Here is a 27,962-nt window from a genome sequence, read left to right as displayed (position 1 = left end):
GACATTCTTTCCCTCATGGTGTTCTGTTTGTGCTTTACAGGTGTCACAGTTTCTACAGCAAAAGATATTCCCGCGCCTTGTACCTGGGAGCGAAGGCTATTCAATTAAACAGCAACAGTGTCCAAGCATTATTACTAAAAGGGGCTGCATTGAGGAATATGGGCAGGGTTCAAGAGGCAATAATCCACTTTCGTGAAGCCATACGCCTCGCACCGTGCCGGCTGGATTGTTATGAAGGCAAGTACCGTAGGCAAATAGAAAACATTTAAATAGTTGATAAAAAATTTGACTTTGAAAGACTCTCTTGTTATAACAAGGGGAGGGATGAAAGGGAAGATGTCAATGTGGCAAGGTTTTTAGCTTTACCACATTCATTCAAAAATTGTGGCTTTTCAGACAATATATTTTGCATGTATGCTTATTTAATCATTATGGTTAAGAAGTAATTGTTCTGCCGTTGTGCAAAAGCTCTGCAGAGGTTAGTCTATTGTGAGAGAGAAGGAAAAAAAGCTAGACCTCTGCATAACTCTGTTCTGTAGATTGTGCTGCCAAGAGTTGGAGAATATTCTGCCACATTGTTGTGGCAGGATTGGAAACTGTTTTTTCTGAGAGGCCCTTTGACGAAAAGAAAGTGCGCCCCTCTGAGGGTCTCTTACAGACATAGTCTTTCTGTGCCAAATGTGAAAAGCAATCTGGAAAAACCACTGTTGGCTGCAGTGCATTACTCTTCCTAACATTCTGTTCAGATTATTAAAGAGAACCTGCTGTCAGGAGACTTTCCTTAGAGTCTGCTCTTGGGGTTGGAAGCTTGGCATTATTGTTTAAAGAAGTACAGAGTACAAGCACAAAGGTCTCTTTCTAGAACGTTACTGAACTCACTCTAGGCCATTCTTTTTTTTTTTTTTATAAATCTTTTTATTGTAACTGAGCAGTACACATAATTTTACATTATCATTATTAGAGACACTACTAAGCATTATTACTCCTTTTTTTTTTTGTAAAACATTTTTATTGGCATTTATAAACAGTTACACATATAGGCACAGATGATATCGCTATTGTCATATAGGCTTACATAGCATGAGCGCCCATTCGCATCCCTTTCGGTCCCTCAATCTCGTGGGCCCACGGGCTTCTCGCCTCTACTCTGAATTGGGCTGCAGGCATGTGTCCGGGATCTACATCTGGGCATGCCCTACTGGAGCGCACGGTAGTCGCCGCGCCGCAAGGGGGCCGTGCAGTGTGATTAATCCCCTGTGAGGTGTATCATAGAGGCTATAGGGCTGCAGCCACTAACTAACTGTCAACTAACTGGAGATAGATAAACTAAGGAAAAGGGTGCACTATGTCGCGGACCATGAATACTTGTAGCTATGCGCCTGAGAGCTGGACCATCGTATGGGACAAAGTCGGGGTGGTCGCGGATGCGGGGGAGGAAGGGGAGTCAGGGGAGGCGGGAGCACCAATCACTGCCCATATGGGACTTGGCTGTGGAACCTGTGGTGTCTACCTCTGCGAGCCACCGGGCGCTTGGCTGCTTGTGCATTTCCCGGGGTGGGCTCCGGATTCGTGGGCGCCCCCGGGAGGTCAATCATTCTTGGACCCGCCACAGCTGCTGTTTCCTGCGCGAAAGCGTGCATTAGCATGGCACATGGCAGAGAGATCGGGTGTTTGCGCATCCCCCGGGCCTCCTCTGTTCTGAGTGTTGTTTCCTCTGCCTTGCCCCACTTCTTGACTGCACCCACCCATGTAAGCATTATTACTCCTTGCCACATGGCATCCTTATTGATCGCTGCTGGGTCACCGGCTTCTTTACCCACCATTATGTTGCTGTTACTATCAGTTGGTCTCTGAGTGGACAACTGAAAGAATTGTTTCACCCACTGCAGGTGTGCATGGATTACCCCTATATTCGTTCCATCTGTTCTAGATTCTCCCCCATTTTTTCGGTCATCCTCTTTTCACATAGACTGTTTTCTCCGCCAGCATAAACCAGTTCATATCTCTTTTCCAGTCTTGGAGTGTGGGCGGGGGCATAGCTCCCCAGTGGCGAGCTATATTGCGTTTTGCTAGCATAAGACCCAGGGTCACCCAGGTTTGATCTGCTTGTCCCAGGTTGGTGTCCTAACTCACATTAAAAAGGCACCACTTAGGCGAAAGTGTGAGCTCCTTTCCCACCACCCTCGACATGCATGAAAGAATCGCCTGCCAGTATCCCTGAATCTCGTTACACGTCCATATGATATGATAAAATAAACCCACTTCCCCACACTTTCTGTTACAGATTGCGTCCATCCTGCGGCCCATCTTCACTCTAGGCCTTTTTGCTTGTTTATTGCTGTAAAGTGTTAGGACAGGACATGATCAGATTTAAGATCGAGATCTACAATGGCTTTCTGATATGGATGTTTCTTGTAAGTTGCATAGGAAAGGTATTGGAACATAATACAACGTACAGAGTATATCGCTTTCAATTGCATGTCCCCTAGGGAAAAAAAAGACAGACAAGGGATCTGGCTGGCACGGGAAAGTGAAAGGTAGTTTTATCATTGTAACTGGTTATAGCAAATATTGAAGTGTTTTAACAGTTCTGTATTTATTTTATTATAGTGTTAGCTGAAACTATATTATTGAAATGACGTTGGGAATAAAAAATGAATGGAGACCGAGTCTGTGTATATTGATAAGAACAACAATTTTGACTCGAGAGGCTCAGGAAGGACTCCATCCATGGTACTGAACCAGTAAACTATATTGCAGGACATGGGTTCAGTCAAACATTTGACTGAAAATGAGCCAAACAATTCTCCGATTCCTCCTGTAGTTACGGTTTTGTTATTGAAGGAAACACGCAGGGTCAAATACCTCCACTAAGGATCCATTTAATACCTGTGTTTACCAGGTGGAGAGCAAATGACAAGGCCGTATTAAATGAGTGGATTTACCTGTGTATAGGTGTTAGGAATAGTCTCTCCTAGATGTTTCATTTGAAGGGATCAAATTGGCGTGATATCCTAGGCCATCAATTTCCACCTGTCTGGTACTCACCATCACTGCCCCTTCTCATCTACTCAGAGGCACTCGTTAATTATCCAGGGTTACAAAAAAATACCCCTTCAGCTCCTGTCTTCTAGGTTGTAGCTCATACCTGGATCTAAGAGACCGGTGCCAGATGATGAAGCATCTCACCTTCTAGGTAGGTGAGGGCTTTCTATCCTGTTGAAAGGAAGTCCCACAACAAAACTGTACTCGATGGGTGGCCATATATTCAAATGTTAACCTCAAGCAATGACCACAGGTTTTCAATGTGTTATGCACTTAAGCTGGACATGCTCAATGTTAATTAAGCAGCAGACGTTCCCTGTTGTCGTGGAGTTGAGGCTGACGGTCTAGTGGTCCAAATGGGCTAAAGACTGGGAAGGGCAGGGGGACTGCAAAGGGCAGGGGGACTGCAGGCACATAATGGGTTTGGTATATGCTCACCCGCTCATGTGATGACAGTAATGATGCAGCACCACCACACACTTCTTCCTTTACCTGGAAACAGTACAGTAGGTATCTTGTAGCTGTTAGCAACTCCATTGTCTACACAGATTGTCCAGTCGGGTGCACTTTATGCCTGTTATCCTATAATCAAGTTAGCTTCCTTGACTGGCAGTACCGCTCATTGGGCAGGTAAGTTCTGCTTTCCTCAGCAGGGCATACAGCTAGGCTTCACACAGGCATAAACCTAGGCTAAGTCTGGATGGAGAGGATCGTCAAATATGAGGTTCTACTCGTTTTCTGATGTGTTCTTCCTGTGCTGGTGTGCAGGGCTCCTAACTGTCGAGATAAAGGACAATGACCCAGTACCAGCTAGGAGGGCCAGTACTTGTATCCCCTTTTGGTGGTTTTAGGCAAGATGCCAGAGCCAACCAGAGGGTATGCCTCATCCTAATATTTTCACTTAATATACATCTTCCTGTTGCTTTACAGATGTTGCTGGCTTTTAAACCAATCACACTAATTTGGGCTGCTTTCAGTTTGTAGGCATATTAGTCATATCCCACAACAATGCAATCTACTGTGGCTAAGGTATATGTCATCAACATAGGACAATGCTTTTGAGTCAATTTCGTGTAACATAAACATTTCTCGGGCAGAGACCAAACCAGGGCTATTCATATACTCCTGAGGGAGTCTACAAAATTGTTTTTGAGACCATACTGCGGTGAATGCGGTTAAATCCCTGCTTTCAGGTGCTTTGTGTTTGTAGAAAAAGCCATTTGAAATGTCTTGTATTTTTTACGCACTGTGTTGTTCATTAGTGCTGTACCCTTTGAATTTTGTACCGCAAATGTGCGTGTAGAACTGTTTAAATGTCTATAGTTTAAGACTAGGCGGTATGAATGATCTAGTTTTGTTACTGGAATCAAAAGATTGGTGTTGGCGCTCTGCCTAAGCTACTGCTTTCCCTTTTATGTTACAATCAAGCACCATAACCATATTACCATTGGGTTTCGATTACAGACACCTAGCACCATCTGCCTCACGGAAAGTCCGGGTTAGTAGCTTATATTGCCTCCCAATAAACCCCGACCAAATCTCAGCTTACCTTTTAGAAACAGGTATATGTCCCTGTCAGATTTGGAGGAAAATTATTGACTCCAATCCGAGGGACAGGGTGATGTCACCCGAGCCTGGGTTTCGGGGGTCAGCATTGACCAACCAAGTATTATTCCCATCAGTCATTGCATGCAGATTCTATCATGGAATATTGTAGGGTTCCGAAATAAACTCCAAGACAGGAACTGACTCTCTTTTGTTGGAAAGTTTGACATCGTATGTTGCCAAAAGACTTGGGCCCTTGATTGAGTTGCCATCAATGGGTTCACAACCTATTGCTCTGAGGCTACTTAGTCTTTTGCGGGAAGAGGGAAGGGGGGAATAGCTATCTTTATAGCATGCTCTATTTAAAATTTGAAGGTTAATGTCTTAGCCCCGGAGCCTTGCTATCAAATTCTGCATCTTTATATACCTAAGTAGCCTAACACTCTTTTAATAAATTTTTATTTTAACGTTTTTTCAGCACACCCCATAGGCATCATTAAAGAGCTGGGAAGGTTAGTCTCGGACTTTATGCATAGACAGGAAAAACAGACATCACTGATTTGGGTGGGCAATTTTAATATCTCTAAATGTCTACACAAAGGTGACCATACATGTGGTTTTAGCAATGTTGAGGAGGACAACCCTGGCCACTTTGCACATTTAAATTATGGGGAATTATCAGTTGTTCTTATCGCACAGTTTAAATTTTATCGGATATATGGGGAAATTACGGAACAATCCACCCACTTTTGTAGGAAGGGGTAAGGACAGTACCATTGATTTTGTCCTTATCTCAAGGGACTTGGTATGCAACGTTAGTCGTCATGAGGTATGTCCCCTCCCGCACAGCGACCATAACCCCATTATAGTACGTTTTCGTGCCCCCTCTTGTTATGACACACATGGTAGGACCATACCTGCAGTTAGATATCAGCCAAACAAGGGGGTTCGTCTAAACTGGGGATCAATAGAGCTAAATAACTTTTTTAACACCTTGGTGACGGAAGCCTCCAATTAGATCACCAGTTGTCTATCCACAGCTTAGGACCCATCCAAAATTCGAGATTGCTTTACGAAGATCTGTGAATTTATATCCTGCATGCTCGTATCGAACAAACCCTTAAATGAGCGAGCCGTGCAGCCATGGTTCAGTCCTCAATGCACTAGAGCAGTCAAAGCCATAAAACAGGCCACTAATAAAATACCACAAGATATGACTGCCATAAGAGAAGCACGACATAAATATAAGCAAGCCCTACAAGAAAGGAAACCGGTTATTTGAGCTAAAGCATGGGAGGATCTAAATAAACCTGCTGATCTGAAAGATACTAGACTCTTCTGGGACGTAGTCAACCTACCATTTTTGTCGGACAACCGAACTTCTAGCATTGAGTGCCATGTCCCCGAGGCTGACTGGGCCACTCACTTTTCCTTGATTTTTAATCCAGACAACAAAGTGCGTTGGTCCCTAATTAAAAACCTGCCCGATCACCACCCTATTAAGAGGAGTGGCTAATTGATCTTATAGACTTAGCTGCAGTCAAAAAAGCGATTATGAGTGCTCTAAACGGCAAAGCGGCAAAGCCCCTGGGCCAGATGGGGGACCCAATTGATATTTTTAAAAACGTATTGAGGGCTGCAGTAAAAGGATTCTATATAGAGTCATGGACTAAAGCCATCATTGTACTCACTGTAAGAAAGGGTTTGCAATTGCCCGGCATGTTATTGGCCGATCTCGCTGATTGATTCTACTGTAAAGATCCTGGGAGGGTAATCCTAGGCAAATTGGAGGACTGGGCAGAGGCTAGCTCTTTTGTTCTCCCCTGCCTTGTATGGCTTCCGTCAAGGCCTATGAACTGTAGAACAAACCCTTAACCTAACTCTCATCATAGGCAAATATGCCAAAGCCAAGAGAGGGGCCATACATATGATATTTATGGACCTCTCCTGTGCTTTTGACCTTGTAGATAGGAGCATATTATGGGACCTGATGGAGCAGGCGGGTACTGATCCCCATCTAGTGGATCTGATAAAGCGCATGCATTGGGACTCCACAAGGAGGGTGCGCTTTACACGGAGTGAGGACTGTACAGCCCCATTAAATGTGACTAGAGGGGTGAGACAAGGTTGCATATTAGCACTTTTCCTTTTTTGTATTATACATCAAACCCTTGACACCCCTTTAAGGGCTTGCTGTAACGATGTTCCCAGGATTGGCTTGCAGGCAGTCGCTGTGCGGCTCTATGTGAAAGGCGCAGTTCTTTTTGGTCTGACCATAAATGCCCTCCAAAAGCTTCTGAGCGAGTTTCGTGATTTTATGCTGAGATTAAAACCTAAGGTAAATCAGTCCAAATCTTTTATCATGACCTGCGGTCCAAAACACACAAATGGTCGGACACAAATTGAAAAAGTTCCTTTTTTCAACTACCTTGGTATTTTATTGGAGGCAAATGGATCATGGGACAAATGGATCATGGGGCAGAATACTTATCCAAAGGGCTTAAAAGATGTGTGTAGCTGAAGATGCAATTTTCTGATTTGCAAAACTGTTAGGCCACAAGCCAGTATACAAAATGGTCCAAAAGCAAGTGCCTGTCAGTGAGCTCTTATGGAGCTGGAGTCTGGGGCTGTCCTGCCTGCACAAAACCTCAAGTAGATGAAAATAGTTTTTTGTGCAGGCTTCTGGCCATTCCTAAATCCTCCTCAAGCTTTTTTTCACATTTGGAACTGGATATAGGGTTAATGGAGTACCGGATCTCCATGGCACCCCTTCTATTATGGATAAATCTATGGCGCTCCCCGAATGCAGATTTCTCGCGGAAGGTCTTTCTATACTGTTTAAAATTAGATAACATGACTGCTATTTCATGGTTGGCTTATGTGCGAAACACATTCTATAACCTCTGGTATAGTCATAGTCTACCGCAAAGTATAACACCTGATCTTAAAATGGAAGTCAAGATGAGCTAGGACGCTTTCAAAGATGAAGTTAGAGTAGAAAAATCTCTTGATATCCACATCATTTGGTATGGAGCCTTATCTGAACTGGATAGTAAACCCAGAGCACAGATTTAATCTCACTAGATTTAGATGAAATATTGTCCATTTGCTTGTGGCTTTCCCAGTAGTGGACTCCTGGTTTCTCTCCCTCCCATGTTGCCCCTGTGACTGTGTTACTTTTCAAACAACTGGTCATTTTATGTTCTTTTGTACTTTCTATGACTCTCTTAGGTTGCGCTTTTTACGCCCTACCCTTCTACATAAGCACTTTAATTCTTACAGAGAGTGTTTGATTTATCTGCAAAGCTTAGAATCTCACAATGTTTGCACTGCTGTTCTCAGTTACATGACTGCTGTTATCAAATTGAGTGTTGTTTATATTTTATGAAGATGTATAAGTTTTATCCTGTGCTTTTATGGTCCTATAATGACCGAATAAAGATGAATTTGAGTCCGTTTCGTGTAAAATTAAAATTTCTCAGGCAGAGACCAACCAGGGCTATTCTTCTACTCCTGAGGGAGTATACAAAATTGTTTTTGAGACCTTACTGCGGTGAATGCGGTTAAATCCCTGCTTTCAGGTGCTATGATTTTGTAGAAAAAGCCATTTGAAATGTCTTGTATTTTTGACGCACTGTGTTCATTACTGCTGCACTGTGTGAATTTTGTACTGCAAAAGTGCGTGTAGAAATGTCTATAGTTTAAAACTAGGCAGAATGAATGATCTGGTTTTGTTACTGTAATCAAAAGATTGGCTTTGGTGCCCTGCCAAAGTTGCTGCTTCCACTTTTATGTTACTTAAATTAATTTAGGTGACTCAGGCGTAATTGCCAATTATTTTCATCTCCAAATCCAGGGAAGAGGCAGCCCCGTATTCATTTTGAATCTACTTCAGCACTTAAGGAAAACCGCTATGGATGGTGTACTGTGTTTTATGGTATATATTGCAGCAAAAACTGTGCCCCAAGTGGCATATCTGCTGGGGGAAGCATCCCTATTGGTAGGCACATTGTGAGAATTCTGAAGCTCTAGAACAGTGAGTGGTGTTAATGTTTGACATGGCTAGGACTGGCCATGTTGCTCCCTCATTACTGAAGAGACCCAGTTTTACCTTGATTAATGGATGTGGTAGGGTGCCTTGGATCCAATTCATATGTTCCTGAGATGGTAATGGTATTTTTAAATCTTTATAAGCTCTGTATTGGCATGTTATATCTGCTGTTGTGTATGTATGAAATGTTTGTGTGGTGACATCTGTTGCAGAAAAAAGTGATGCATGAATAGAATACCTGTGTTTTGTATGCTTCATGGGCCTCTACCACGGAGGTAACACCCCCGTGCCCCGTAAGAGGAAGCCCTTGCTGTTGTAACATCTGTGTTACTGCGTGTATGCAATTAAATGGAATAACCACTGGTGGTGGCACCATATTTAATGAATGGAATTCAAAGAAGGGAACAACTGTAGTTGGTGAACCTTTTCAACAACCTACAGACAAAAATAGGGGTTCCCTATATATAGCAGAAGAGGATTAATTCCTAACAGCCCAAATGTCTCCATATAAGGTGACTAGGGGCTTTGGGCGCATGTAATAACTACTTAGGGGACGCATCAAATAAGTACCTGACTTAGAACGTTGGTGGCACCTTGTTGTACGGTTCCTACAAATCAAGTAGGACTGTGTATCCGGACAACATAAACTTCATAATATGGGAACTGAGTCCACTCATATCATCATAGTGTGTTGGTCCTATTCATGGCTAGCTCCAAGTGTGCCATCTGGACCCCTAACCTTACAGGGCACCGGATGGTATCTGCAGCCTCAGAACAGGACCACTCTAATTCCCCCAAGGGAATCGTGTAAACAGATCTACCCTTTCGTTGTTACTCAGGCATGCCCAAAGGGAGACACAAGAAATATACAAATTGGATTTTCAAACATTTATTGTAGAAAAGACAAAAGAAAATCATGAGCTGCAGCTATTAGCAGAAGGAAGCAAAGCATTTTATCCAGCATTTCAAGAATGGTGAAAGAGATAAACAGTTCATCCATTATGACGTTACAATCATATGGATATATGAGAACATATCATGCTCCTACCTAATACAGCCTACACTATCGAGAGCATAGTGGGAGTACCCTCTGCCAGATCCCTTGGGACAACCCAACGCTCCATACATGTGTAGGATATATCAGGAAGCCAGTCTGGTGTAGAACAGGCCGAAGTCCTTTGTAGGATAGAGATTGGAGTCAGCAGGATTGCATGTCATTCACAGGCAAGTGTTCCAGAATAATGCATAGAAGTGCTTCTCTGCCTAATGTGGCTCAGAGGTGGTTTATATAATCAAATCGCTGGTCTGATCGCACTGTGTTAGAGGTGCAATGCTGATGCGATTTGTTTGTCTTTCAGGTTCAGAGCGGTCTCCAACCAGACAAACAAAGCAAGGCAGCTTGCACAGTACAGTGTTACTTAGGTTTGGACAGAGTGTACAAATGTTATGGTAAAATGCTTATGAAGAAATGTGCTGCAAGCAGAATACTTTCCAAGTATGTTATCATGTACATGCAAAGCATGTAAAAAGTCACAGTCTACAAAGATGTTCAGTATAAATGTGAAGTCCAAAATGGACGATTTTGTGCACAGGCCCTGTTGAACCTTAAAACAGGCCAGTACTTGTATACCCTTTTGGTGGTTATGGGGAGATGCCAGAGCCAACCAGATGGTCTGCTTCATTCTGATATTGTCACTTAAAAGTGCATCTTCCTGTTGCTGTACAGAGGTCACTGGCATTTAAACCAGTTCAGGGCAATTTGGGCTGCTTTTGTTTGATTTGTGGATTGGGCACAAGCTGTTCCCAAAGACCTAGGGTATGGTGTTACCATAAGAACATGGGTTGGGGTAGTTTCACAGAATGCAGGAGAAATCTGCTGTGGACAAAGTGAAGGGCTGGCAAGCATGTATTTACAAGGTTCAAGGGTGGTGGACTGAAAAAGAGTATGCCTAGGCTTACATGTCCAAAATCCACAGGAAACCATTATCTAGTTCATCGTGCACACTGCTTCTAAATGGATCCCACCAATCACCTCATCATGCATCTATGAAACACCTGCATACAACCAACGTAAATGTCTGACACATGCTGAAGGCAAGGGACCGCCGTTAGGGGCCTTGGATAGATTTTTCACAGAGGATGGCCGGTAGGGTGACTCTGACAGGGGTACAGGTAACAAAAAAAGCCTGTGCCCCAGGGCTGTCATGTCACTGCCAAATCAGCCAGTCTCTGCATAGCCTTGGTCTTTGGTGGGAAGCTTGAAAAGACAAAAGGATTTTCTTATGATCACAAATTACTTTACTCTTACTGTATCCATGTATGATTGTATTGTCTGAAGCAGGTCTTCTGTTTTATCTAAAATATATGCCCAATACACTACTCTTTGTGTAAGATAAATATGCTTTGACTGTTCCTGTCTGCAGAAGTCTGCTTCATTCTCTTTCTGTCTCTTTTTTTCTAAATATACTGCATCAATTGCATCTTAAATATGTTTTTTGGAAGTGAGATGCCCAGTTAAATTAATGGGCCTAGCTCCGCTTGCAATAGGTATAATAGACTAGAGGTCTTCTTTGTCAGACTGTCTTATCTGGTCAAGGTTACCTTGGCATCTTTATTTGGATGTATGACGGAACAACGAATTCCATTGCAAAGCATGCCTTTACCATGAATGCGTTACAACGCAAATGCCTTTACCACGTATAACCTTTACCACGCATGCTTTTACAGCGTATTTTGTTGTATGGCATGTATGGTAAAGGTCCATGCGTGATAAAAGTTTTTCCTAATTCCTGCCCTCAGTCCTCAAGCCAGTCCCTGAACCTCTCCCACTCGACCCTTTTTGTTTTTTACAATTCCCGACCCCTGCCCTAATCCCTAAAAATAGTCCCCTGCATGACCCCCACTACCCTTCCCCTTTAAAAAAAAAAAATACCCGACCCTGCCCTAAGACTTAATTCTAGAACCCAGCGCAACCCACAACGCCACTGCCCTAATCCCTAAAAATACACTCTTGCACAAACCCCCTGCCCCCGCCCTTTTAAAAAAAATCCATGACCCTGCCCTAAGGTCTAAACTTTGAACCCAGCGCAACCCACACTGCCGCTGCCCTTTAAAGAAATACCCAACCACTACCCTAATCCCTAAAAATACACTCCTGCAAAACCCCCACTGCCCCCGTTTAAAAAAAAAAAAATCCACGACCGTGTGTGAGGCCTAAACTTAGAACCCAACGCATCCCACACCGCCCCTGCCCTTTTTAAAAAATACCCGACCCTGCCCTAAGCCCGAAATCTAGAACCCAGCGCGAACCCCACAGCCTTCTGCCCTTTTAAAAAAATACCCAACCCCTGCCCTAATCACTAAAAAAACACCCTTGGGTTACCCCCACTGCTACGTGCCCTTTTAAAAAAATACCCGACCCAAAAGCCATCCTAAAAATATCCCCCTTACCATAACAGGACGACGAGGAGGCAACTCTTGTGTGGCACGAGAAAGAGGAAGCGAAAGGCTCTCTTTGCTCCTCTAACAACGCTCAATAGACTTGACAACGCAGGTGTCTTTACCACTGTTATCAGCATATGCCCTCACCATGTTGTAAAATAAAATGTGTGGTAACAGCTGCGTGGTAAAGGCCCTGCGTGGAAACAGCGGCGTTGTAATGGCTGTTTCCTCTTTATTTTTAATGATGCAAAGGAGGACGCCATCTTAAGAAATTCCTTTACATTTCTAAGCTTGCTGTTCTAGTTGTCAGAACTACATTAGCCAATCTCGGTAAAGTGTTCCATTTTCAAAATCTAGTTAGTAGATCTTGCTTTCTACCAGCGATTATAAGGGCGCACCCTTGGAGCGACAGTCAGTAGGATTAAATGAGTTTCCTTAACATCTGAAGATGAGCTGTTATCAGCCTGTGCTGTTTGGCTTATTTGCTTTCTTGATTTTTTTTCTCAAGTTGAAATTGTGTCTTACAGTACATTTGTTCCTTTATCAGCAATCCAGATTTCCCAGCATCATACCCTTTTATGCAGCCTTCTCATACACCCAAAATACCTGGGTAATCAAGGTTTTGAGCTTCTGTTTGACCTGTGGATTCGCTGTCTCAGTTAATAGCACCAGTAGCTATGACACCAGAACATCTCATTCTCTGTGCATCTCCTCTGTCTGCCCGTGTGGACGAAACGTGGCACCATATAGGTTAGCTCACTATCTTCATTCACTGATTTCCTGTTCAGCTCTGTGTCTGGTGTCAAATCTCTTAAAAACAAACAAAAAAAAAACAGCATCTTCTGGTGATAACAATAGTTTGTCCTTTGGTAAATAGTGGCCAGAACCAGACCTCATGTGGCCCAGTCCATTGGTTTCCCATCCTTCTTATTAGCTTTGGCTATAAGCGAAGAAGGTGTGGGGTTTTCCACTGAGTGATCGATCAAGCTCCTCTACCCAGAATTTTGACTTGCCTTTCACGAAGTCTTTGTTGAAGGGTTCCTGTAATGTCTGCAAATACTTTAGAAGATCTTATGTTAAACTGACACAGTGGCTGATAAATAATACCCCTGCAAAGCCAAAAACCATTCTGGGGTTGCTTGTGCTCCAGTTCGCAGGTGACGTACCTATCAGTAAGCTGCTCCTACTGGTGCAGGACCAGGGCTGCTATCAATATGGTTTGTCTACCTAGTGGCATGGGGAGCAAAACAACGTACCGGAAAATGGCCCAGAGCAATTACTGTGGCTAAGATTAACTTAACCATCCCACCCATTAGATTGGTATTGTTTGTCTCTCAGATAAATAAGACTCCGCATGAGCTAGCCATTGTAGCTCCACTCAGCCTTCATTGTTAAATGTCCATAACTAAATGTGAGGTCAGCTTCTACCTTCGTGGCTTTTACGTCTGTTTGGACTCCGATTGCCAACCCTCTGGTGCCATGATTAACATAATCTTTTGTAAATATGTGAGCCTTTGGGGCAAGGGGAGAGGTGAGTTCATCAGAGTCCCTTAGTATGGGGCCTGAATCTGGTTTCCATAACATCAATAACATTAAGATGTACCTCTGTGTCAATGTCATGTAGCAGAGGAATTTTTTTTAAAGAATTTATTAATAATATAATGTGTATTCAACACAACCCTGGATTGCCTGCTTTCCTGTCCTGTATATAAAGGCATCTAAAGGCATGAAACCAACAGGTTTTTTTTTAGTATTGGAGAGTTTCCTATGTGTATATTCCGGTGCTGTTGCTGACTGGGTACATGCTCAAGGCACAAGTAATTTTAAATTGAACTTGCCCTTCACTTATAACAGTGACGTTTTGTCCATGTAGTGCCATGATCTCATTGTCCTAACTTCTTAAAGAGTCTTACACCATAGTTTTGAACTGCCTGTAACCTATCCATGGAACTTTTCATGCAGCTTAAATAGCTGATATTGTTCCCTATTACCGCAAACAAACAGCTATTTGTCACTTGTCGATTGAGCCAGAGAAGAGAAGAAAAAAAGTGAAAGAAAATAAAAGACAAATAGGAGTGACCTGGAGAGGACCAGCTGCTGGTCCAGAGGGCGGCCCCCAGCACCCGATTCTCACCGCAGGTGACAGAGGCCCACAAAGAAAAATGTTCCCACGTTAGAGGAAATCCAATGTGAACGAGGGAAGGTGATTCGGGCGCTCGATGAACTCAGCAATACATACAAAAGCCCGTAATCATCGGCCAGTGATCATGGGGACCAGAATTCGGAGGCGTCCATGAACGTTAGCTCTGCAGAAGACACAGATATAGACCTACCGAAGATTACACCGATAACGGCGGACGAGATAATTTAGCATTGCTGGTACCTGGCTGAGGGAGTGCATCTGCCAGTAGCAAGTACCTGATGTCTATAAATGCTGTAGCCGCTTTGCATTTCATGGGGACGGTCACCCGAGGTTTGTAATCTTTGTGTTGGGGGGGATGCGGGGTTTGGGATCTGCTCCGAGACTGTGATACCAGTCCACCCTATCTTGTGAAATGCGGGCGCTCCCGCGTTCGGACACCCATTGGCATCTAGTTTGGATGGGGTTTGTCCTTATGCCTGTCCTAGGGTAAGGGAGTTTATTTTTCTGTTGGCGTTTAGGGTTCACTTCAGTTGGGAGGCGTGCATGGTGGGTCAAATGGGATGCATCACTAACCGAGAGGAAACATAATAGATAAAATAATTACAACCCCATGTGTGACGGGGAGACTTCCTCGAAGAAAAACATGGCATCCCCAGTAGATTGTAAAATACTTACCTGGTATGTGAGAGGGATGCATTCCATAGTCAAACGTCACAAGGTGTATGCCTACTTCTCCAGGAGTGTAGTGCAGGTTACCCTACTACAGGAGACACACATCAAAGCTAAGGAAGGAGCAGCTCATCCATGTCGATGGCGGGGACAGGCCTATTACACAGATTACTCTGCATTTGCTAGATGAGTATTAGTGTGTATTACTCCAGGGGTACCATTTAAGTGTTCAAGACAACTAATAGACCCGGAGGGGAGATATGTGGTGGTACATGGGAAGTTAGACAAGATATCCCTATAGGAATTCTATATGGCCCTAATACGGACCATGCCTCGTTTTTGTCCGATCTCTCCAGAACATTAGCCCCGTACCTAATAGGCTCAGTAATAAGGGGCGAATATTATAATTGCATAGCGGACGTGGAAATTGACCGCTCCCCTCTGCCACTACTAGGCACCCCAATAGTTCGATCGGCGAAAGCACTGAAGGAATGGCAATCCCAGTGGGGAATGGTGGACTCCTGGATGGTACATCACCCATGGGAGAAGGATTATTCCTTTTTTTCCCACCTACATGACTTATATGTACATCTGGACATGATACTATGCACAACAGACGTGCAGGATCTGGTAATAACCAGTGAATACCTGGCCAGGACAATCTCTGATCATAACCCTTTGCTACTGGGAATGGACCTGGGTAGACCCCGAGCAAGTATTCCAACGTGGAGGCTAAAACCAGAGTCCCTTGAAGACCCGGTCTTCCAGGCAACGATTAAAAATACCAATACCCACTATTTCGAGGAGAACAATGGAAGGGGGAAAAGCCCCCTAATAGTGTGGGATGCCTTGAACGCAGTTATCAGGGGTAGATGTAAATCTGTAACGGTGGGGATCAGAGGAACCCTTTTACCGGAGAAACTGGCTGCAGAACATCGACTAAGGGGGATAGAGCAACTAAGGCCCAAGTGCAGAGAGGTCCACGATCAGCTGCTTGAAGCAAAGGAGAGGGTTGCGGAGCACGCCGAAAGATTGAGGTGCTTTGACTATAGAAACTATATGCTAAGAGCTCTTGAAGAAAGGTATCGCTCTGAGACACTCCTAGCGTGTATAGCTAACCCAGCAAAGCGGGGCTCAACAATTTATGAACTAAGGGAAGAAGAAGCAACCCCCTACTTGCACTCAACTGGGCATAAACTGCATGTTCCAAGCTTACTGCACAAACCTGTTACCAGAGTAAGACAGCCTGCACAGGGGTTGACATTGACAAATTTTTTAACCCATTAGACCTCCCGACTGTTCAGGCAGAAGAGGCAGAGACGCTAGGAGGGGACGTTAAGCTTGCAGAGGTCAGGATAGCAGTTAAGGCAATAGCCAGAAATAAGACCCCTGCACAGACGGCTTGCCGGTAGAATTTTATCAGACATACATCGAAGAATTGAGCCCTAAATTGGTGAGTCTCTACAAAGAAGCACGAGATGTGGGCAGACTCCCCTCAACAACGCGAGAGGCTCTAGTGGTACCGCTTCTGAAGCCAGGCTAGTCCGCCGTGGATAAAACAGATTATAGGTCACTGTGTATGCTCAACCTTGATTACAAGGTCCAAAGCAAAATACTCGCTATGCGTCTCCTCCCGCATATGAGTGCCCTTATACATAGTGATCAGCCGGGGTTCGTACTGACACGAATATCCGGAGACTTTTCGGAATACTTGAGGCACGCTCATATGATAAGACAGAGGCGGCTATTTTTGAAGTGGATATCGACAAGGCTTTTGATAGCCTAGAATGGTCTTACCTTTACTGAGTACTGGAAAGATTTGGGGTAGGGCAGGGTTTTGTGGAATGGATGAATGAATGAATGAATGAATGAATGAATGAATGAATGAATGAATGAATGAATGAATGAATGAATGAAATAAGCTTTATTTCGATAAAAACATATCTTAAAAGCGCGTACATTTATGACATAAACAAATATATAAAATCGCAGGACTAGTCATAAAACTGTGATATCACCAGATTTCCAAAGCAGACAAAAGATAAAAAATACATATAAACAGAATAAATAAGGCAGCTTCTTAAAAAAGGAATACAAGCAAACAATATGACATAAGGACTGCTTTTGTGTGGACTACTAGGGCTTTTGATCTTATGAGCCAAGACCACCTCAGGAACTTGGATAATGCGCAAACATACAGGGGTCGTCTATCTGATTTAAGAATGCGCAAAGCTATGAGATGGTCTCTTGTGCCCAAGTCTCTACACAAAGGTTTGAGCCAACAGGTCCTTGGGATTTTATATTCAGGACATGCAAATAAAACATGTGCAATTGACTCAACTCGAGTCTCACAGTGAGGGCAAAATGATGATGTCTGGAAAGGTGGCTTCCAGCGTGCGGTTAGTTCGCTCACTGGAAGTATACCAACCCTAAATTTAAAATAGAGGGCCCGATCGAAAGGCTTCTGAATGATATCAAGATAGGGCTCATAGCGCACTTCATCTTTAAGCCTTAAAAACTCAGTGGTGCTTCTACCACCATAAGGACTAGAATTCCTCTTTGCAGTGACCCAACTCCAGTACAATTTCTTCAATTCAGCTTTCGGGGGTGAGGTTCTATTCACCCAGGCGTCTTTGAGACCTAGGTCACAAAGCAAGGTCTTAACATCTTTCAGCCATTTGATTTTGTTCCAACCACACATAGACAATATTTCAGTCAGTCCCCCTGCATACTTGGCTAGCTCAGGGGTTCGCCAAAGCCGGGCCCATAGGAGAAGGGGGCGGACTTTTGCCAAGTCTTTCATCGTGTGGCACCCCAAGTCCATTAACAGAGGCACTACTGGAGTGCTCTGGGGTAATGCCATCAGTTCCTTATAGAAACTGCAATCAGACTTAGCAAGTTCGTCAATGTTATTCAGGCCCCATAGTTCTGCGCCATAAAGTGCCGAGCTCACGCCTTGTGCTTTGTATATCTCTAGGGCTGGGGCTATTGGCCTAGACATGGAGGAACGATGTTCCCTGAGGAGGGCACCAGTAACCCTCTTATGATTTAAGAGCATCTTTTGTATGTGAGGTGACCATCGCATAGTGTCTGAAATGCGGATACCCAGGTAGTCGAATTCTTTTACCCTTTCGAGGTTAGCCGCATTCAGAACTGGGGGCCGCCCTAATTTTTTAGGTGGATTCAGTATTAGGTATTTCGTTTTGGCGGAATTTATTATAAGGCCTCTGTCATTACAAAAGGTTTGAAAGCTGTCGAGAAGAGTTTGAAGACCCATAGGTGATTTAGATAACAAAAGAGTGTCGTCAGCGAACAGGAGAGTTGGAATACGTTCGCCCGCCAGGGATGGTGCATCAGAAGGAACTTTCAGCAGGTGCTCCACTACACCATTCACATAGAGTGAAAAAAGGGTAGGAGCAAGAACACATCCCTGGCGGACACCCCTGTTCACTGGGATTCTCTCCGTTTTCTGGCCCTGTGAGCCCCACCGCACTTATGCGTAGTTCCCCTCGTGGAGTTTTATTAGTAGAGCCAGTAAGTTGGGGGGAATCTTCATGTTGGCCAAGACGCCCCACAAAGTAGCTCGGGGAACTAGATCGAAAGCTGTTTTAAGATCTATGAAGGCGAGATAGAGGCTGCCCTTTCCGAGAAGGACAACCTTCCAGTAGATGAGGAGCAGTCTGAAGACTTGTTCTATGGTACCTGTCCCGACCCTGAAGCCTGCCTGATAGTCTGAAAGGATGTTATTTTCTTTCGCCTAGAATAGGATCCTCTCCAGAATCACCTTCCCGACAACCTTCTGGGTTGAGTCAATCAGACTAATTGGGCAATAGTTGGCTGGGTCGTCCCTGCCACCCTTCTTAAAAATCGGGACAACCTCAGCCCCCTTCCAGGATTCAGGGACCGAAGCACCATTAGCAATGGCATTAATTAGGGTGGAGAGGAGCTTCCCCCCATCTGGATGGATCTAATCTGAGGACGTCACCAGGGATACCATCCGGACCAGCTGCTTTCTGGGGAACGATGGACTTGATAGCAGTGACCACTTCCCTTTCAGTAAAAGGGTCAGTGTTTAATGTACCCATGGAGGCAAAAGCCTCTTTGGGGAAAAAGCTCCCCCTCACTCTCGGACGGGGAGGAGTAAAGTTTAAAAAAGTGCTCAAACCAGACCTCACTAGTGATGTTACATGTCATAAGTTCGTGGGCTGGTCTGTTCTTGGTCCTAATTATGCTCCAGAAAGGACCTGAGTCACGTTTTGAGGAAGCCTCCCTTAATGCCTGCCAGTACTGTTCCTCCCAGTCCTTTTTAGCCTTAGTCACACAGATCCTATACTCCTTCCTGGCCAGCTGGATCTTTGACGTGGACCTGCTTTTGAGTGCCATAATTAAGGCAGCTTTCTTTCGCCTACAATTTTGAGTGTACCAGCCATCCATGAATTTATGCTTGTCCCCCCCCTCGATGGCCCGCCTTTACCATATACTCGAAATAAATTCCCCAGCTATTTAATGATACCTTGGAAAACGGCTGGAGCCTTGCCATAAGCAGCCTCATGAATATTAGACGAGGCAAGCTCGACTTGTGCTGCACACAATATTGCCCCAATCGACTGAACTTTCTCTTCGTCAAGCATCGCTTTTCGCCATTTAAGGCGCCTCTCGCAGTTTGCGGGGCGCACCTCGAGGGTTGGCATAAAGCTAACTATTGGTGGAATCAAAGACCCATTTACTCCCTCCCATAATGGTTTCATACTTAAGGATAACTGGTTGTGGTCGCTATCGTCGGAGGGAATTATTTCCATGTCCACCACATATAGCCAAAGTTTAAAATCAAGGAGTATATAATCTATCCTCGAGGTATGGTTTATCCTGTTATAAGTGTGGGCGCCTTGGAGGTCTGAAGCTGTTCTGCCGTTTGCCGCCCTTAATCCGAACTCTAGGGTCATGGTGTTCATATGTATAACTGATTTTGTCCATCTCCTAATGGGGGGCAATGTTAATAACGGAATGCCTCTTTTGGCATCATCCTCCATTAAATCAGGAAGGTCTAATGACGCAAGGGGCTCAAAAGAACAATTAAAGTCTCCTGCTACCAGGACGTGGGATGCGTGATGGCACTTTCGCAGTTCACCCTCAAGAAGTGTAAGAACAGGTGACAAGGCTCCTCCGCTTAAACCCCTGGCATAGACATTAAATAAGTCTAGAGACTTCCTTCCCTGAGCTCCCTTGAGAGTAAGCCTTAGAATATCGGGAGAGATATTTTGGGTCTGCCTAGTGTTCCACCCGAGAGAGATGCTGACCCAGATAAGAAGACCGCTCGAGGGGCGTCCTCTCCCAGACGAAGATAGAATGGCCGGCACAAAAAAGGTGGTATAGCCAACCATATGTTGGGGCACTGTGCTCCAAGTCTCCTGGAAGATACAGATGCTGTAGGGCTCTATCAAAGAATTCCAGTTTGGGAGATCTAATTTGCTAGCAATGCCAGCTACATTCCAACTTAGAACCCTTAAGGGAGGGACGTCTGTAGCTAAATCCCGTGTTGTAAGAGGAATGTCAGAACTAGGGATAACCTGAGACAAGTTAGATGTAGGGGGCGATAACAAATAATTTGTATCCTGGAGATTTAAAGTAAACTGTGGTCTTTGCTGCTGGGCATGGAGGCTCAGAGTGTTAGGTAAGGGATCCCCAGCTGATTCAGTAAGAGTTTCTATATCTTCTTTGTTTTGATCGCCAGCGGAGGTATAAGTTCCAACCGCGACAGAGTTTCCATGTCAATAGGAATCATAATGGCCATGAAGTTCTCGGTATCTAATAAAGGCAGAAGTGGAGTAATCATTGCCACTGGTAGACCGGGCCCCCTTATGGAGCTCATCATGAGCCGAATGGAAAAAAGACTGTGAATGATGGAAATACACAGAATCTGAATAGAATTGACTTAAGTCAAGACATCCTATACCATTGACAGCAAAGCCTGATTGTTGGTTACAAATTAACCTTGTAACACGAGGATCCCTGAAGTTTACAAGAATACAGTCACCAGACGTGTTCTTAGGTCTATTGCCCATCCAGGAAACCCTTCTGACATAGAGGACATGGCCATCCAGATGCCTAGGAAGCGGCTTGTTGGTATTTAGCCAATGTGTTGTTTTGTTTTTTAGTTCGGTAAAGGATTCAAGCTTGCCAGCTTTGAGCTGAGGGACTCCGGTTAGAACAACAACATAGGGTAGGCACTCCAGTGGCAAATTAATGTGAGGTAGGTTTTGCTGGGTGCAGATAACATTATCGTTCGGTTGATCTTGTACAGGTTCCTTACTAGGTGATTTGGACAGTCTCTGGGTGAATTCTATCTCGTGTCCTAGTGCTTCAGGGTTTCCATGACTTTTAGTTGGGCCAGGGGCTAACTTTTTTTTCGTAGATTTTCTGCCCAGGTTAAGCGTAGGTGCAAAGGGTTTGGGTCCTGGAACAATGGCTCCATTCTTAGGCCCTAAATTTGGAGCAGTATTTGGGTGTAGCAAGGCAGCTTGAGAAATAGACTCGTTATGGATATTAGGAAGGGGGTCGGCAATGACAGGATTGTCGTGGCCAATCTTCGAATGTAACTTAATTAATGATTTAAGAGAAAAGAAGTTGTCTAGAGAGGCCTGCTCCAATCTCTCGAGCCTCTCAGACAGTGTCTTCACTCTTTCAATCAGAGGGAGTGTAAAAGATCTAATAAGTAGTTCGAATTGGCCAACAAGGGAAGATTGAAACTCAGGGCCACATGGACCAGGATTTAGGGGAAGCTGCTCTACAGAGGTTTGAGGGACCAGGTTATTAGAATGCACAGAGGAAGATTGTATCCTCTGTTGTTGAGGTGTAGATATCGCTATGCGACCCACTTTCCCATTATTGGTATTACGCGGTTTGGTTTTACATTTCTATGGTGCTTTAGCATGGTCACCCTTTTGGCCACTACCCACTCTTTTGCTTTTGCTTGGTGCAGTTTTAGGTCCTGCAATATTAGTTGACTCAGGGGAGGCTGGGATTTCAGGGGAGGGAATTATGTTAATAATGGTCTCAGAAGCCGCTGTTGGAGTAGCCAACAGAGGTGAATACGACAAGTCTAGCTGTGTTGAAGGCCCATGACCTATAGAGCTATCTGAATTTGTATGCAAACTAGTCGCCGTACTTTGTTTATTCCCAAATGTAATGCTATTTGTTTGGTTACTTGCTGTAACAGGGGAAACAGCCATTGCTATTTTGCCCAATGAGGAGCGTTTATTATTAAGCTGATCAAGAGAGAGTCGGCGTTCTGTGATAGCTATTTCCTTTTCGAGGACAGAGCAGGCACGTATGATGAATTGATCTAAGGTGCCACTAACTCTGCCCCCGCCTGACCCACCTCCCTTACCCGAGCGCGTGGACATTGCCATGTGCTCAATTTCAGAGAACAAGACAAATCATATACTACAAAAAACTGAACACTATTGTCAGAACACCCAAAATTAGTCCTCAGAGTAGTAAATTACAAGACACTTTACAAAAAGCAACAGAACAGTGGGACCAAGAGGAATGGCCCGGCCCGGCCTCCTCTGGCTCCTGACGGCCACAGACGGCCCCGCCCTTGTCCCGGGCTTCGCCCGGGCTCGTTCCCGCGTGCGTTCCGCGCAGCGGAAACTGTGGTGAGTTGATATTGGACTGGTGGGCGGGAGGGCAGGTGGGCGGCCCTAGGCCCAGGTGGAAGCAGCCAAGGGCACCTGGGAGATGTAGTGCTCCTCTCTTCCTTCCCCACGGTGACGACCATGTCCAACAGCGGTGGCTCGGTGAGTACAGCAGACCGCAAGGTACAAAGCAGCAACAAGTCCAACAGCAGGCAAAGCGAAGCGGGACCCGCGCCAGCGGGTTCCGCGAGGTTATTTGAAGGACCGGTGGGCGGGAGGGCAGGTGGGCGGCCCTAGGCCCAGGTGGAAGCAGCCAAGGGCACCTGGGAGATGTAGTGCTCCTCTCTTCCTTCCCCACGGTGACGACAATGTCCAACAGCGGTGGCTCGGTGAGTACAGCAGACCGCAAGGTACAAAGCGGCAACAAGTCCAACAGCAGGGTCACTGACTCGGGTGAAGACGGGGAGATTGATATCAAACAGCTATGAAGTGACCATGGGCACCAGGCAGGTTTGCCCCTTGTCACTACTCCTGTTCGCCCTGGCCATGGAGCCGTTAGCCTGCCAGGCCAGATCCTGGAGACCTTTCAAGGGTCTCGAGATACTAGGTCAGCAACATTATAAAGCATTGTATGCTGATGACCTTCTGCTTTTCCTCCAGAATACGAGGGAAGACCTGCTGGGGGCAAGGGAGCTTCTCACATGAGGAAGTGTTTCGGGACTCCTAGTCCACTGGAAGAAGTCATGTTTGTTCCCGACCGCTGCGGGTAGAGGCAGACCAGATATAGGTCAGGATGTCATATGGGAATCTCACTGCTTATCGTACCTAGGGACAAAAAAATATCATGATATCTCTGATTCCTTGGAGGGCAACGTAAGAAAAGCCATACGAGGCCGTAGAACGAATATGGAATTTTGGGCCTCCCTGCCCCTTTCTGTGCTGGGCAGAATAGCCCTTCTAAAAATGATGGCGCTATGGCGACTGCTGTATTGCGCTCCAGACCTCCTACTGGACTGGCTCAGGGAACTTACACATGGATGGGGGTGGCACAGGCTAAGGGATTGGGTGGCGGCAGGACTAAATACTGTAGGGACCTTGTACGAAGATGGAATCTTATTGCCTTTTAAAGACCTCAGAGGACGATATGAGCTCCCAGGGGGTCATATGGGAAGGTCTAGTGAGCCGCCTCCCCAGGTTTTCCAGGAATGTGCGATTCAAACTTATCAACTTTTATGTGCTACATAGAGCATACCTTGCCCCTGAGCGAATAAACCGGTACTTCGCGACGACGGATGCTAAGTGCCCCCACTGTGCAAAGATAGGTGCAGAGTTCCTTCACATGTTTTGGAGCTGCCCATACCTGGGGAGATTTTGGAAAGCGATCACGGACACGCTGACTGAGGTGTTAGAGAGAGCGGTTCATTATGCACCACAACACTGTCTCCTTCACTGGTTCCCGCATACCCCCAAAACAAGTCACTAGTGGCTTTCAGGACTTGGCACTTCTCCTGGCCAAGGGAGATATAGCTCGGAATTGGAAGGGACAGAGAGGGCTTAGTCTGGAAAGCTGGAAAAGGGAGGTGCTTCGTTGGTCGGACTATGAAGGAGCGGTCAGGACTAGGAATGTCAAGCGTGAAAAGGGTTCACTGGAGGCCGCCAGAACTTTGACCGCACTAGTGGAGGATTTGAAAAACAGAACTGGCCCTCAAACAGCCCTGAGGTCAATGGTTGATTAAGCACAGTGCGAGGGGGGACTAATATGAGGATCAAGTAAATGCGCCAAGGAGGCATAACCCTTCTATAGCGGCAGTTGAGATATTTAGCAATTCACTTTGAGCTAAGGGATGGAATGTGTGAAGATGAACTGTTGATTTCAGACGATGAGAAGGAGGGGAGTGGAACCAAACCTTAGCTAGCTACCCAATGATGGGCCCAACCATCGCATTCCAGGGGGAGGTGGGGTGGGGGTATGGGGAAGGGGTTGTTGTTGATTGCAATAGGTAGCATGGCAATTGTTGACTGAAGCTAGAGGCTGAATCTAGATACATTAATGGCTACGGGCTGTATTTCTTGACATGGGGCTTACTGTATAAGATGAGAGTCCGACTGTTTGATTTTGCAGCAATAAGGAAATATAAGCAAGAATTATAGCCCAAGTAATGCTGGTATTTGGATTGCAGCAATATTCATCGAAAATATTGTATGGATGTTTGCAAATCAATATAATTTTGTTTTTAAAAAAAATTGACCTGGAGAAAAGAAGTGGATGAAGAAAGGAGGAAAGGAAACAGTACAATGAGTAAATAGAACACAAAAGAAAAAAAAATGGGAAGAAAAATAAAAGAAGACAAAAAGTGAGACTGAATTAAAGAAGGAAAGAAGTAGACAAAGATGTAGAGAATGAAACGGTATGGAAATAGAGGGGACAAAGTGAAGCAAAGAGAGCAAGTAAGAAAATGGGAGAACAAATAAATGGATAAACGAGAAAAGACGGTAGGAAAAAAGAATGAAAGAACATTAATTTTTGCAAGACTGAAGTATGGAAACCGGAATAAAGAATTAGACAAAGTAGAGAGAATAGATATAAAGAGAATGACAGAAGAACAAAGAGAACATTGAGGAAAACAGAGACAGAAAGAGGAAGAAAGGAGATAAAGAAAGTAGAGAAAAATAGCAAGGGAATGTTAAGAGACAGGAAGAAGAAAGAAAAATTTAACTGAGAAAGAAGGTAAAGCAAGGAATAAAGAAAGGGATGGAGGAGGAATGAAAGAAAGGAAGAATTTTCAGAAGAGAGTGAACTAGATTGACCTACATTGTCAGGCTCCAAGGCCTCACAGAAACCAGCACATTGTTTTAGAGTGCTGGCTTTGCAGCTGTGCAGCTGCATAGTTTCAAATCCGATGACAGATCGTCATGTGTGAGCTAATGGTAGCTTGGTTGCATTACAAACTAAGCACATTTAAAGGATGATGCTTGAAGAAACCTTTTCAATTACTTTTACACTTTCTCTGATTATTAAAGAGTGGTACTGTGTACTAATAGTTACTGTTCTTTCAAAGGTCTCTGTGTTCCTCGTATTTGTGTCTGAATTTAGAATTTCTCTTCTTTCCTTTTTTGTTCATGTTTTCTCTTGGTAATCCTGTGATTGTGTCCTCGAATGGGTTACTTTTTTCAATTTTATACGACCCTCATAACGAAAAATTAAGGTAGTAATTTAAAAGGCCCTTTTGCAAAGTAATATATATATATAAAAAATTTGTTTCTAATCATTTATTTCCTTGCATTGATTATGATGTGGTATTGCAGGACAACTGTATTTTGAATGTTGTTTGAATCATTGTCCCTTTTGTTTTTAGGCCTCATTGAATGTTATCTGGCATCCAACAGTATTCGTGAAGCCATGGTAATGGCGAACCATGTTTATAAAACTCTTGGCGCAAATGCACAGACCCTTACCCTTTTAGCAACAGTTTGTCTAGAAGATCCAGTGACGCAGGAGAAGGCAAAAACACTTTTGGATAAAGCCCTAATACAGAGGCCAGATTATGTGAAAGCTGTGGTGAAAAAAGCTGAACTTCTCAGTAAGTTTGATCTTTTCAAAATTGCAAGAATCCCCCTGTTACATGAAAAGCATGGCACTGAAGCAGCCATAGCACCACCAAGCATGTTTTATAAACATGTTGCTGGAAAACGAAACAAATTGAGTCAAATCATTGAAAACAAGTAATATATTTCTTTGTCAAGTGTAAATTGCCTTAGCTTCTAATCTCATTGGAATTTAACTTGGAATTTATTGGCCTCATATTGAATTTGTGTCAGCGTGCAACCATAAGTCAGTGCTGGTACTATACGTTGATGCACGCATTCACAGGTTTACCAGCATCTGGGAATACCCTGGGAAAACAATTTGAATTCAGGGGATTGTGTCAGTGCAACACTATACCTTACCATTTTTCTCAGCCACACCATTAGGTCCCCCTACTTCAAACATTCACCGGATGCACACCTGGCTAATCAGATTACTAAATTTGTAATCCCCCCATCATAACCTCCAAGCAGAGTAAAAAATAAAATCCAACAAACTCATTACGTATCCTAAGACTCTGATCGTTGAAACTATTCTCAACCTTATAAAAAGCAACACTAACTGTGACCTCTTGTTTTACACCCTTGATGGCAGAACCTGAGAGAGAACATTCACTCTATACTGTTCTTCCTATTGACAGTCTGTGTCAGAAGCTTGTATTTTACGCTGCTGCATGCAGTCTCTTGACTTCATTTGGCATCTCTAATGATGGAAAGAAAATAATCCAGGTTAACAAGTTCAACCTTCATTTTTTTGGTCGAAAACTGCAACAAACTAAAAGGAATATCAAATGTCTGTTTGTCTCTTAATGATCCATCATCTCGCACAAAGGCATAGCCTTGAGGATGCCTCCTTCTCGCTTTACATCGCCTCCCAGTTTTATTTTCTTTGCCTCGGCATCTCGGTTTCCTATTCCTTAATCTCATGAATACCATGATGACACGGATGCATCTCCCTTCTCTGTATGTACCCTCATTAATGCTCCTCAGTAAAAAAAAATGTCTACAATAATCTCCATCCTCATCATAAATAAAGAGCCATCACTGTGTCTTTGCTCAACTATTATTCAGCCTTAGACTCAGCTAATCTCTTCCCTTCTAAATATAGCATCTGAAAGAAACACGTTAGTTAGATTCCTCACCTTAGAATATCCCCAGGCGTCAGACTGGATCCGGAAGATTTTTCGTCAGCAATACCCCTTGCGCGTCGCTAGGCGTCGTCTGCGGCTCCGCGTCCGTCGTCGGCGTCGTGCGCCGGGATGACGTCGTCGGAGTACTTAGACGCCGCCCTCGCGCGCTGACGTCAGTTCTTCTTTTTTCCGCGCCAGTAAGCGCAGATCCGGGAGAGCTACCCCTTTTAGTCTTTTTTGACTAAATCTTTTTTGATCATTTTTGATCCTTGTCTGTCGACATCTGGTGCCGGTAGGATGCCTGGGTTCAAGGCTTGCGAGGATTGCCATCGACTGATGTCGGTGACCGATCACCACCGCCGGTGCCTCTACTGCTTAGGCCCCGACCACGACGCGGAGTCGTGCAACGACTGCCAGGCCCTGACTTCGAAGGCTAGGCGGGAGCGGTCCCGCAAGCTTCTCGAGCTTCGCCACTCGTCTCCGCGTCGTGCGCGATCCCGGTCCAGGAGGAGGTCCAAGGATCGCTCGCGGAGCCCTAGCCGACGCCATCGATCGTCCGGCTCCAAGTCGTCGGGTAAGTCCAAACGCTCAAAGAAGTCCAAGAGGCGACACCGCTCTTCGGACTCCCCTCGCCGGTCGCGCGACTCGGCCGAGGGTCAGGGTGGTTCCACCCCCGCGGCTCCGGCGGAGCCGCAGGTGCCGCGTCCGCCCCCATA

General features: G+C 44.7%; 1 protein-coding gene across 2 annotated transcripts in view; it reads left to right on the top strand.

Moving 5' to 3' along the window:
* The window catches only part of ANAPC7 (anaphase promoting complex subunit 7), a 216,532-nt gene that overhangs the window by 154,685 nt on the left and 33,885 nt on the right, over positions 1-27,962 (top strand). For both annotated transcript variants that reach the window (XM_085636462.1, XM_085636461.1), the window contains exons 8-9: positions 41-237; positions 25,888-26,112. In XM_085636462.1, the coding sequence (XP_085492588.1) occupies positions 41-237; positions 25,888-26,112 (422 nt within the window). The remainder of the gene's footprint in view (positions 1-40; positions 238-25,887; positions 26,113-27,962) is intronic.

This window comes from Triturus cristatus, chromosome 11 (assembly GCF_964204655.1).
Source record: "Triturus cristatus chromosome 11, aTriCri1.1, whole genome shotgun sequence".
Classification (NCBI taxonomy): domain Eukaryota; kingdom Metazoa; phylum Chordata; class Amphibia; order Caudata; family Salamandridae; genus Triturus; species Triturus cristatus.
Note: the sequence above shows the minus strand (reverse complement) of the source record. Positions and strands in the feature narration are given on the sequence as shown.